The following is a 13,693-nucleotide window of genomic DNA, read 5'->3' on the forward strand; positions in this document are numbered from 1 at the left end:
TACCTGAACATCAGGCTATTCTGGATATTCTATGCTAACGATATGGTTTATGATACAAGGTAGTCTTCACTTTTTGAGGTGTTGAAGACTAAGGTTAGCCATGCTTTTGTGACTGATCCCACTGAAAACCTTGGACACAAATATTTGGGTAAGCTGCCCTAGCTGGCAATACTTCATGAGTATTGCCATACCTGGTTGCCGAGAGAAATAAGCACTGTCTATGTCTATAGGAGAGACAACTGGAAACTCAAGTCTGGACATAACTTTCCTGGATCCTGCTCCATGTATCTTTTTCCATGTGGTAATCTTAATCTGCATCATTTCACTATAATAAATTGTAGCCAGAAGTATATTAGCTTTGTTCAGTTCTTACAGTCATTTCAATGAATTATATTGGACCCTGAGAGTGGTTTTAGGGATCTCCCAAACTACCTGAGTAAAAACAGTACAATATACATTTTAGCAAAAAAAAATTTTAGTACAAATATATTTAGTCTTTAATAGTATATAAATATTCAAAACCACAAATTAAACAGTAAATACTGAGGTGGAGAACAAGGTATAACTTATATGTTGATCACTGCAAAATATTATCCATCCTATAAATACATGTTATAGTGAATATATCAATCAACATCCTAGTTCTTCACAAGGCATTTGTCTTCTGCATTATTTTTTCTTCTTTAAATGTTTATTGAGTACATGTATAGTTACCATGCTAGCTACCATGCTGTTACGAGGGAGAGAAAAGAGAATGAAATAAAACATCACTTTTGTTAGAATTTATAATTTAAGAAGGCTATTCTTATATACTTTCATTAATATTCTGAACAATATCAAATACTTTTTTTCATTTTGTAAATTAGTAATTTGAAATGAGTGATTTTTCACTTTTAATGTTTTCTCTATAATATTTTTTATAAATTAGTGATTTTAATAGTTCATACCCTTCAGTATGTTTTATTATTTACATGGGTCAGCCCCTGCCCCACTGCACGGATGAACACATGATCCAAGCTCATCTTAAATCAAGAACAGAAAAGCAAATATTTGTTGCATGCACTGTATATGTCTACAAGTTAAGACTGAATTTCTTAAGTCTTAAGTTAAATCTCATTTTATAGAAAACTTCTCACATGAAATATTCAATTCAATCCTCACAGAACACCTGGAAGAGCAAAAAGAAAAAAAAAACAAAACAAAACAGGACCCTTTCACCATCATCCACAGGTTTAAAGGCAAAACAGTAACAAAAACAATTTTGGGTTTTTTCTATGTATAGTTTATATGAATCACAAAATCTTATTTATTAGTTTTTAATTGTTTATCAGTGGAAACTATGTTTAATAATGTATACTAATAATGCTCTAGCAACATAAGATGCACAGTAAGACACAAGGTAGAAAAGAAACAAAACAACCATTCCCAGTTAAAAGTTTATTGATTCAGGGCCTCATATCAAATAATTCTTATTTGGAATGAATGGGGAGGCTCACACTACACTTTCTTGAACCACTTTATTAAATTATCTGGCACTGTTATTAGCAGAACCAAGGGGAAAAAATGATTGTATTATTATCAGATCCATAAACCAATTCAAAAAACTTAAGTACTAAAAATCATTAGAGACAGGTGCAGTGGTACACATCTGTAATCCCAGTGACCCAGGAGGCTGAGGTAGGAAAATCTCAAGTCTAAGAGCAGCCTCAGTAACTTAGTGATACCCTAAGCAACCAAACCAAGTGAGACCATGCCTACAAAAAAAAAAAAAAAAAAAAAAAAAAAGTGGGAGGAGGCTGGAGATATGCTCAGTGGTTGAGCACCTCTGGGTTCAATCTCCAGCACCCACCAAATAAACAAACAAATAAATAAATAAAATTTCAGGACTCTGGGGGATGTAGTTCCGTGATAGAGAACTTGCCTACCAAGGCCTTAAGTTTCAATTCCCAGCGTTGCAAAGAAAAAAACAAAAATAAAAAAAAACCCAAAAACTTACCTGACAAATTTTTTCCCAGATCTCATCACAGCCAGCTTTTTCCTGAAAACTTAGAGCCAGATCATAGTTCTCAGCTTCTGACCAAACAATTAACGTATCCTGTTGAAAAATAAAAGATTTCTACATCATGATGACAGCAAAGATATGTACAAAGAATACATAAAGTTGCAGAGACCTGAAACAGAATAGCAATGACAAATGCCATCTGATAAGCACAATTAACCTATACTCAACTGACTTTAGTAATATACTGGCAATGAAACAGTACTTTGGTATTCAAAATAATATTGATGAATTTTCTAAAACAAAAAATACTAAAACAGGTTAGTGGGCTTTGTATGTTACCAAGATAAAACTTAAACGGACTACTTATTCTTGGCTAAAGTTGTAATGTAGACAATTCTAACCACCTACTTTCTATTGTTTCCAGAAAGTCAGCTGCTCCATTCACTAATGGCGTACATGTTTGCTCTTCCTTTTTAGCTAGTTGTCAACTAGTTAAAATTATGCTGACTGAAAGCCAACTATACTGGTGCATGCCTGTAATTCCATTGACTTGTGAGGTTGAGAAAGGAGGATCACAAATTCAAGGTCAGTATCATCAACTTAGCAAGGTCCTAAGCAACTTAATAAGACCCTGTCTCAAAATAAAAAAATGAAAGGCTGGAGATACAACTCAGTGGTGAAGCACTTCTGGGTTAAATCCTCAGTACTCACCCACCCCCACCAAAAAAAGCATGCCAACTAATACCTGAAAAATGTTAATATTTAACTCTACTTTTGGCTTTTTTTTTTAATTGGGAAAAGCCTTTAAGACCTTAAGCAATCTAATGGTGAAATGAAATCACTCATTCTACCTACAAATACTACCAAGAGCACCCACTGGTCTGGCAGCTTAGGTTGTAGAAAAATTAACCCAAGGTTTAGCTTAAGTGCCTTACTACAATGTCTTCTTACATCGTATTAAAAAGATTGCACCTTTAAATACAGGTTGTCAACCACTATATTAGAAACTAATGTTTGGGTTTAAATTAAAACACATACAAAAATCACATTTAAATACTAAAGTCACTATGCAATACTCAAATATTTCAGGATTCATAGTAAAATTTAAAAAAAAATTTTGGTAGTTGTAGATGGACAGAATGCCTTTATTTATTTTTTTTATGTGGGGCTGAGGATCGAACCCACATGCTAGGCAAGCACTCTGCCACTGAGCTAATGAAGCTCAGTCCCTCATAGTAAAATTTAATAGAGCTACAATGCTGATTTTAAAAATAAACATGAACTGAACATGATGTGCAAAACCTATAATCCCAGCAGGTTGGGAGGCTGAGGCAGGAGGATTGCAGGTTCAAAGCCAGCCTCAGAAACTTAATGAGGCTCTAAGCAATTTGTCTCCAAATAAAATATAAAAAAGGGTTGAGATGTGGCTCAGTGGTTAAGTATCCCTGGATTCAATTCCTGGCACACACATACAAAAGGCAAACAAACAAACAAAAAGCAAAAGTGGGCTGGGGGATACAGGTCAGTTGGTAGAGTGCTTGCCTTGCATGCACAAGGGTCTGGGTTCAATCCCCAGCACCACAAAAACAAACAAACAAACAAACAATAACAACAAACCAAAACCCCCAAACCAACCAAACAACCCCAAAAAGCAAAAGAAACAAACCAAACCATGAACTTAGTTTTACCTCCACCAAAAATATAATCTAAAAAATACTTTATATTTAATAATTGTTCATCTGACCAGTACTTTTAAATATTATGACCTGATGTTAAGAAATGTAAAACTAGGGATGGGGATGTGGCTCAAGTGGTAAGGTGCTCGCCTGGCATGTGCGGGGCGCTGGATTCGATCCTTAGCATCATATAAAAATAAAATAAAGATGTTGTGTCCACTGAAAACTGAACAATAAATATTAAAAAATTCTCTCTCTTTAAAAGAAAGAAAGAAAATGTAAAACTAGCTGGACACAGTGGCACTTATTTGCAGTGTCAGTGATTTGTGAGGCTGAGGCAGGAGGACAAGTTCAAGGCCAGCCTCACCAACTTTGTGAGAGCCTAAGCAACTTAGTGAGACCCTGAGTCAAAAAAAAGAGGGAGGATAGCCCAGTGTCAAAATGCTGCAGGGTTCAATCCCCAACACCAAAAACAAAAAACAAAATAAAATTTAAAAGGGCTGGGAATTAGGTCAATGGTAGAGCACTTGATTAGCATGGGCGAGGCCCTGGGGTTTGATTCAATACTGCAAAACAAAAGAAAAAAACTAGAAATGAGCCTCAGATTAATAAAGACAAAGCCTTGAAAATGAAAATATTGGTACTTTTTGGCTCTAACCAGTATATGAAAAATATCCCTTAATTAATCCAGGCCTCAGATTAATACTTCTTATATGCCATATAATCAGGTAAGAATAAATGGAAATCTGTGTTATCACCAGAGTTATCTACTCTAAAGTTTTTATCAGTTGCTCTCACCATCTATGTAAGAGTTTTTCAAACCTTTCTGAAAACCTCTAAAACCATTTTTATAAACAAAACTTTACTAAGAACATATATATACACACACATATACATATGTGTGTGTGTGTGTGTGTATGGCACCGCCTCCTCAGTCTCTAAGGGGAATACTTAAAATAACTAAAATACATAAAATGGAAATAAAAGGTTTAAAGATAAAATGAGCAAAATTTTTAAATGTTTCAGTTACACCGACTCCACATTAATAGACCGCATTTAAGACCCAATATGTACTTAGGGTATAATATACTCATAAAATGACAGCGGATATATATTTATATTTAAAAACAATCCTTTATGCTGGGTGCAGTGGTACATGCCTCTAATCCCAGAAATTCAGGAAGCTGAACATAGAATTACAAGTATGAGGCCAGCCTTAGCAACTTAGCAAGACCCTGTCTCAAAAAATAAAAAGGTCTGGGGAAAGGTACACTTATACATTGCTGGTGGGACTGCAAATTGGTGCAACCACCTGGAAAACAGTATGGAGATTCCTCAGAAAACTGGAACCACCATTTGACCCAATTATCCCATTCCTCCCTATATACCCAAAGGACTTAAAATCAGCATACTACAGTGACTCTGCCACATCAACATTTATAGCAGCTCAACTCACAATAGCTAAGCTATAGAACCAACCTAGGTGCCCTCAATAGATGAATGGAAAAAGAAAATGTGGTACATATACACAATGGACTTTCACTCAGCCATTAAAAAAAAGAAAGAAATTATGGCATTTGCTGGCAAGTGGATGGAACAATAGACTATCATGCTAAGTGAAATAAGTCAATCCCACAAAACCAAAGTCTGAATGTTCGTTCTCTCTGATAAGTAGAGGCTGACTTATTATGGGGGGGGGGGGGTGTGCCACAGTCTGGCTGGGCACAAAAATAACCCAGCCTCCATGAGGCACTTGTATGTTCTAACAGGAACTACTTTATTGCCCCAACTCTCACCTGCACTCGACGCCCGCTTCTAGGAACACCACACACCAACTGGAATTCCCTCTATGGGAACTTCACCAACCAATGCGAACTCTCTAGGAATCCCCGCTAGAGCTCAACCGGAACCAGAGAACTCAAAAGTAGCAGGCGCCTGAGGCATCAGGAGCCGCCCTATTGCAGTGGTCTAATTTATAACTGAATACACAGCCGGTTTCAATCCAGCATCATCCAGTCATAGCAATTATACACAGCTTAACTTCTTAATGGCTCACTGGTGTCACCTACTTCTGACAAAATGCCAGGGGCCATTCCGACTCTCAACAGGGGTGGGGGCACGGGAATTCACTGGATTGGACCTCCCAGAGTGGGGGGAAGAGAGAGGGATGGGAATGGGAAAGACAGTAGAATGAATTGGACATACTGTTCCTGTGCTTATATATGAATATACAATCAGTGTAACTCCACATCATGTATAACCACAAAAATGGTAAGTTATAATCCATGTATATATGATATGTCAAAATACATTCTACTGTCATGTCTAACTAAAAATAATAATTTTTTTTTTTTTTTTTAAAAAGGGCTGGGGATATAGCTTAGTGGTAAAGTACACTGGGTCAGATTCCCAATACCATAAATCTAATATCCTTTAAACTTTTTAGGAGTGGCAAAGCTCTTATCAGATCATTATCATCATCATCTATTTTGTCACACAGCTCAGAGCTAACACTAAAAGTGTAAATATCAGTCTGGACCATTACTGTCTTCATTTGTATGTACTGTTTCAGTCTTTTTTCCATTTTGTTGGGGTTAGAATAGTTGGACTACAATAATTTGTACCTACTGAACAAAGTAGGTACAACACATTTTTCATCAAAGAGCTACTTTTCTCTTGGAATATCATATTTTTTACATGATCACCTGTTTACATTAATAAAACTCAGTTATCTTCTTTTGATAAAATATGGGAAAAGAAGGTTTCTTCTTCGTCTTGAAGTCAGAGATTGAACCCAGAGGCGCTTAATCGCAGAGCTACATCCCCAGGCCTTTTTTAATATCTTAATTAGAGACAGGGTCTCCCTGAGTTGCTTAGGGCCTTCCTTAATTGCTGAGGCTGGCTTTCAACTTGAGATCCTCTTGCCCTAGCCTCCTGAGTTGCTGGTATTATAGACCTGTGCCACTGAGCCTGGCAGGAGATTTTTTTCTTAATTCCTTCATATTTTATATTTCATTTTGACATCACTAGTACTACAAAATGAAATTGATAGCCCTTCTTAGAGGTATCTTAGGCACTTTATATTCAGGCTCTAACCACCTTCTGAAAGAAAGTACAGCTGGGCAATGGTGTTGCACACTTGTAATCCCAGTGACTCAGAAGGCTGAGGCAGGAGGATCATAAATTCAAAACAGCCTCAGCAATTTAGTGAGTTCTAAACAACTCTGTGAGACTCTGTCTCAAAATAAAAAAAGCGCTGGGGATGTGGTTAAACACCTCTGGGTTCCATCATCTCTGGTACCAAAAAAAAAAAAAAAAGTAAATCTGGATTAGGACCTGAGTACTATTCTCAGCTTCACTGTTGACTATTTCTGTGGCTTTTGGCAAATAATTTAAACTCTTTGATCTTTCCTGAGAGGAAAATCCTGCCTACATCAAGAATGTAATTATCATGAACACAGTTCTTTTATTGAATTTATTATGTCTAGGCCCTGTGCTAAACCATTTTTCGTATGTTAACTTGTAACTACCATAAGATAGGTAGCTTTAAAAGATAAGGTTCAGAGAAAAAAATTGTTCTAAATCACATAGCTAAAAATTTTCCTCATTCTCTAATCTTTCCAACTACGTATCCTTCCACTTTATTGTGTATTCATTCTTCCTGCTTACAAAGGTCTAATCCATCAGCATGCCCTGTCAATTCCATCCTCAAAATATATCTCAAATCTCTCTGCCTTTAAACACCTTCACCACCACCATATTCAATCACACATTATTTCTTACTTGGACTATGCAATGATCTCTCAACTAGTTTCTCATTTATTGCTTCTTTCCAATTCCAGAGACTTGATATTAAGATTTTCAATTATGTCACTCCCCTACTTAAATTCTTCAAAAGCTTTCAAATTTAATATAAAAAAATCCAAACTAGAGCTAGGTACAGTGGTACACATCTGTAAACCCCAGACACTCAGAAAGCTGAGGCAGGAGGATCACAGTTTGATACCCTTCTGGGCAACTTAGTCTCTGTTTAAAAAAAAATGAAACAAATGAAAAAAACAAAACAAACTAGAGAGTGACCACAAGCAAAACTCAACCAAGTATTACTGGATCAATGAGTAAATGTAGATAGTTCAACAAGGCTTAGTTTTAAATTCTGTTTTTAATTTATATTTACTCCCTCAAAGGAGGTGCCCTCTTGCAGCTAAAAATTGATGATTTTTAAATTAGCACCTCTTTTCCTAAGCTACCCTACCACTAGTCCCAGATGTCATTTATAAAATTTCCCTTTATTATTTTTTTTACTACCACTTCAAAGTCTAATGAAAAATAGCAAGACACAGGACAGTATATCGTATACTTTTATTTAAGGGAGAATCTATGTATGATTGTGTGCATTTCTGTTTTCACGTTCATACTTCAAGGAAAAGAGATATGTGTGTATATACATATACAACACACACACAAACTCAAGTGGTAATACTGGTGGTTTGCTTTTTTTTGAGACCAAAAGTCTCCCTAAATTGTCCAGGCTGACCTCAAACTTGTTAGCCACTGCGATTATAGGTGTGTACCCAGCATGTGGGTGGCCTTTAACAAAGAAATTATATGGATAGAGGAGATTTTGTTACATATATTTTGAAGCCTCAACAACTGAAGAGGCTTAGTCAGGAGGATAACAAATTGGTGGGCAGCCTCAGCAATTTAGCAAGGACCTACACAAATTAATAAGACCCTGTCTCAAAAAGTAAAAAAGGACTGGGGATACAGCTTAGTGGTAAAGCACCCCTCGGTTCAACCCCAGTACCTTCTTCCCTCCAGAAAAAAAATTTTATTTTTAATTTTAACAATGTATTACATAGTCAAAATAGTTCCCCCCTCCCAAACAAACAAGCCTCAAAATGAATAATTAATGTAAGCCTGCTCAACTTCCCATTTTCTTCCAATTTTTCTGGTCCCAAAGACTCAAACACAAGATAGAATCAAATTCTATCTTGTTCATATTAAAAAATTCACCAAATCCTCTAGCACTTTCAGGAGAATATACTGGATCTCTATCCCCTTTTTTTCAAGCTCATAAATCATACTTTCATGTATTTTAATTACTGCAAAAAGTCTTGCTACCAAAACCTCTTCTGCTCTGCCTACCCATTTTATTATTCACAACATTATCACACTGTTTTCCTTAAACACACTATTATTTTCATTATCTTATGCCCTTAGAAGAACCTATAGTGGCTAGGTATGGCACAATACATCTGTAACCCCAGCTATTCAGTATGTGAAAATGAGTCAAGTTCAAGGCCTGTTTGGGCAACTTAGGGAGACCTTCTGTGGGGGGAAGTGGGGAGGCTGGGGATGTAGGTCAGTTATACAGCATTCCTGGGGTCAATTCCCAAATCACAGCAGCAGCAACAACAACAAACCCCAGCCCAATAGTTGCCCCCCGCCCCTCAAAGCAAACTAAGCTCTCAAAAAACTTACGCCTTTTATAGCAGGTGCTCTAATTCCTTCCCATCACAGTTCCTTCAGCAATAACCACTCTTAAGACTGAAATTTTTCTGATTCTAGCTTATATCAATCCATCCCATCTCTAATTTTCTACTGTCCAAAGCTATAAAATATAAATTTACTGTTTATAACATTTTATGTTGGCACATACCTGTTATACAACCCTAGTCAAGACTCTTAACCTTTCTGTACATTAGCTGCCTCTCCATGAAATCTTTTTGAGGGATGAGTTAAAATATTTTACTATCAATATTATCATCATTCTGCAATTGTTTCATTTGTGATATTTACCAATAAAACTGAGGTGAGGATTTCCTTCTATGCCCTTCCTAACCCTGACTAACACACAACTATGTTAAATACAATAAACTTACATTCTTATGACTCTGCTTTCCATTTTGAAGATCAGTGGAACTGATTTCAAATAACTTAAATTTTGACATACATCAGGCACTTTTTTTCACTCTGTATTATATAATCATTCTTTTCCCAATGTGTTTAAAAACATAACAAAGTGTAGTAACAAAGTACATTCCTTTCTCATTAACTTCTTCAGTATTACACACAGTAAGGAAGAAAGCAATGAGAATGATATTCAGTATTTGACATTCAACAACCTGAATTTATTTAATATGTTTAAATGTAGCAAATCTCCTACAAATACTCCATTCACTCACTAAGCTTTTAATTAGAACTCCCTAATGAATAATCTACTTTATGTAAATTTTGGAAATACTTTTCTAGATTAAATTATTGAAAAACTCAAAGAATGACATTTAAAAATTAATTCTTATGAATAAAAAATATTAATGTACTTGGAAATCTCAATTTGTATACTTGTAAAAAATGCAAACCAAATTTTAAGATTTTGGTGAAAATACGAGAAACCACATCTACTACAACGAAACTAAATTTAACACTTAATTCTTTTAGTAAAGTGCATTTGATTTAAGTAAAAATAAAGAAAATAAAAAACCAGGTTATTCCACTTGCAGGTTTTTCATTCCTATACAAAGTTTTTCCATACCAAAGAATTCCCTGATGAATTTTAATGTTATATAGTAAAAGCAAACTATAAAGCAAAACAAAATAAAAATTAGCATTGAGAGGTGGTGTGCTCCTGTAACCCTAGCAACGCAGGAGGCTGAGGCAGGAAGATTGCAAGTTTTTTTTTTTTTTTTTTTTTTTTTTTAAGAGAGTGGGAGAGAGAGAGAGAGAGAGAGAGAGAGAGAATTTTTTAATATTTATTTTTTAGTTCTCGGTGGACACAACATCTTTGTTTGTATGTGGTGCTGAGGATCGAACCCAGGCCGCACGCATGCCAGGCGAGCGCGCTACCGCGTGAGCCACATCCCCAGCCCATGAAGATCGCAAGTTTGAGGCCAGCCTCAGCAACCTAGTGAGACCCTGTCTCAAAATAAAAAATAAAAAAGGGCTAAGGATGTGGCTCAGTGGTTTAGCACCTCAAAGTTCAATCCACAGTACCAAAAAATTGTGGGGAGGGGAAAAGGGTTTGAGATATACAGTTCAGTGGTAACATGTGTGAAGCTCTGTGGAAAAAAATGCTCAAGATATGGTAAACATGTTCATGTATTCATGACAAATGTTTAATTTGATTTGTCACCAAAACAAGATATATGACATTTTCTAAGTAGAGGAAAAAGCTATTAATTGCATACTAAGAATTTTAAAATATTTTGAAGAACTAATTATATATGAAAGTTTTTAACAGTAAAACTTTTCATTAGTTGTGCAACAGACATAATTTTAGTCCCTTCACTGTTAAGTATTTGTTTCTGGGAATCCACATTTTCAGATATCTTGAAGAATGTACTTGATGCTGTAAATGTAATTCTAAAATAATTTCTCTTTTCCTTAAAAAAAATCTCTGCCATAATAATTTTATATACTATACATGCAAAATGAAAATAATCCAAATGTTTGGTGGGTGTATATCACATATTAGAATTCAATAGTGTGGGCTGGGGTTGTGGTTCAGTGGTAGAGTGCTTGCCTGGCCATGTATGAGGCATTAGGTTTGATTCTCAGCACCACATATAAATAAATAAAATAAAGGTCTACCAACAACTAAACAAAAAACAAAAACAAACAAAAAGAACACAATAGTGTCGTAAAAAAAAAAAAAAAAAACCCAAATACATCTACATTACTAACACGTAGAAATCTTCAAAATAAATGTGTGAAAAAAAAATGCAAGTTGCAGAGTACATGTAAGAAAATATGACAATTGTGTAAAGTTAAAAAAAAAACATAGAAGACTACATACTATCTTTGGATATGTATATATGCAGAAAAGGTATAAAATCATCTACAAAAAAGAATATATATCAACATTAGAACAGGGTTATCTACAGGGAAGTAGAGAATGGATAGAATGGGATGGACACAAAGCGGGCTTTAACTCTACCCATAATGTTCAACATTATAAAAAGATTTGAAACAGATATGGCATATCTTTTTTAAACTGGGAATTGAACCCAGGGGCACTTTTCCATTAAGCTACAATCTCAGCCCCCACCCCCCCTTTTTAAAATTCTCTACATCACATAGGGCTTCATTAAATTGATGAGGCTGGCAACTTTCCTGGCCTCAGCCTTCTAAGTTGCTGGGATTACAGAGTATGTCCCATCATGCCTGGCAAATATGGCATAATATTAACATTATTAAATCTAGTGGTGTTACAGATATCCATTATAATATTCTCTTTACTTTCCAATTATGATACATTTCTCATAATAAAAATTAAACACATTCACACAAAAAACTTTAATCACTGCAACCATTTTCAGATTAAATAATTAGGCACCTTAAAACACAGCACAAGTTTTCTTTCCCAAAATAAGACAATAAATGTACATGGGAAATGCTATATAACTGGCAATGTACATGTCCATACAGGTACTCACTGATTATTAAAAATATACAACAATCAGAGATCAGTACTTACATGCTTCTACTTCAAAAACTTTTACCTGAGTTAAAAGATTTAATTCCCACTAGAAATAGACTTCCCTTCAAATTTTCTTTTATGCTATTTCCTTCAATCAAAGGTGATTCTGAATAAAAGGTTTAGTGTACCAGGTATAACAGAGATCCAGCTTACTGCAGTTAAGTCTAATGAATACATTGTATACTAATAGAAACTAAACAGTGGCTCAATTTAATAATTAAATTATTGACAGTACAAAAACCTCCAATTTTCAGTATGAACCTGTCAACATGGAAGGGAATCACACATGGTCTCTTTGTTTACGGAACATTTTTTCCTTGTCAGGAAAGCATTCCCATCTTTGTCAGATTAATATTTCCTTGGTGACAGATGAAGTCTTTCAAATTAAAAAAAAAAAAACTACTTGCCTGTTGTTTCTGATATGCAGTGTTTGGATTTATCTTTGATTCTAAGAGTAGTGATCCTGAAAGATAAAAAATAAGTCTCAAATTATAAAACTGTGAATAAAAAACTAACATATTAAAACATTAATAACAACAAGCTGGGCACTGTGGTGCAGGCCTGTAATTCCAGCAGCTAGAGAGGCTGAGACTGGAGGATCTCAAGCCAGCCTCAACAAAAGCAAGGCGCTAAGCAACTCAGTGAAACCCTGTCTCTAAATAAAATACAAAATAGGGCTGGGGATGTGGCTCAGTGGTTGACTGCCCCTGAGTTCAACCCCCCCCCCCCCACCCACCAAAGAAACCAACTAAACAAATTTAAAAAAAAAATTAACAACAACAAAATCTTTTCAGGGCAGAGGTTGCAGGCAAGTGGTACAGCACTTGCCTAATATGAGCAAGGTTCTGTGTTTAATCCCTAGTACTACATAAAACACAAAAATTCCAAACTGATCATGTCTTTCCACTCTGCTGAACACCTTAAGTAATTTCTCTCCAAATATATTCATCGTTATTTAATTTACAATATTTCATTGTATCCCCACCTACTCCTAAAGGAAAAAAAATCCATCTAAAACTAACACCCAGACCAAGAAGATGAGGAGATGGGATGATAAATTTAAGTTTCAATGAAATGAAAATTTTAAGGTCAAAATGACCATTTGAAATCAAACTTTTAATAAAAAGTTGCTTTTATTGTATTTCCAGTTTAACAAATAAGACAAATTATGAAAGACCACGACCAAGATCTATAAGTATTCAGTATACAAATTAGTGTTGCATTTATCCTTTTCCTAACCCTAAGAACAAAAGAATGCCTTATAATACAGAAATAAATGCCCTGTTTAAAAGGGAAAGTACGAGAGTGCACTATTACAAGAATAAATCTAATTGTTAACTTTCTATTACCTGAAAACATCAGTTGTTCAACTGGAGGCATTCTAATTATACTGCAAAAGGGGTTTTAATTATAGCTATATATTTTATAATTTAAAAATATTTCACATGACTCGTATCATCAATCAACGAAATCGAGGAGTTTACAATCTGCTTTGGTGTCCTTGCTGAGATTGTGATGTATCCACTTTTTCAT

The 13,693-nt window shown here is 35.2% G+C and overlaps 1 protein-coding gene across 2 annotated transcripts in view; it reads right to left on the bottom strand.

Moving 5' to 3' along the window:
- Positions 1-13,693, bottom strand: part of Ppp4r3b (protein phosphatase 4 regulatory subunit 3B) — a 63,185-nt gene that overhangs the window by 48,364 nt on the left and 1,128 nt on the right. For both annotated transcript variants that reach the window (XM_027934309.2, XM_027934308.2), the window contains exons 2-3: positions 12,568-12,623; positions 1,997-2,095 (exon numbers count right to left, since the gene is read on the bottom strand). In XM_027934309.2, coding sequence (XP_027790110.2) covers positions 1,997-2,095; positions 12,568-12,623 — 155 coding nt within the window. The remainder of the gene's footprint in view (positions 1-1,996; positions 2,096-12,567; positions 12,624-13,693) is intronic.

Source organism: Marmota flaviventris, chromosome 14 (assembly GCF_047511675.1).
Source record: "Marmota flaviventris isolate mMarFla1 chromosome 14, mMarFla1.hap1, whole genome shotgun sequence".
Classification (NCBI taxonomy): Eukaryota; Metazoa; Chordata; class Mammalia; order Rodentia; family Sciuridae; genus Marmota; species Marmota flaviventris.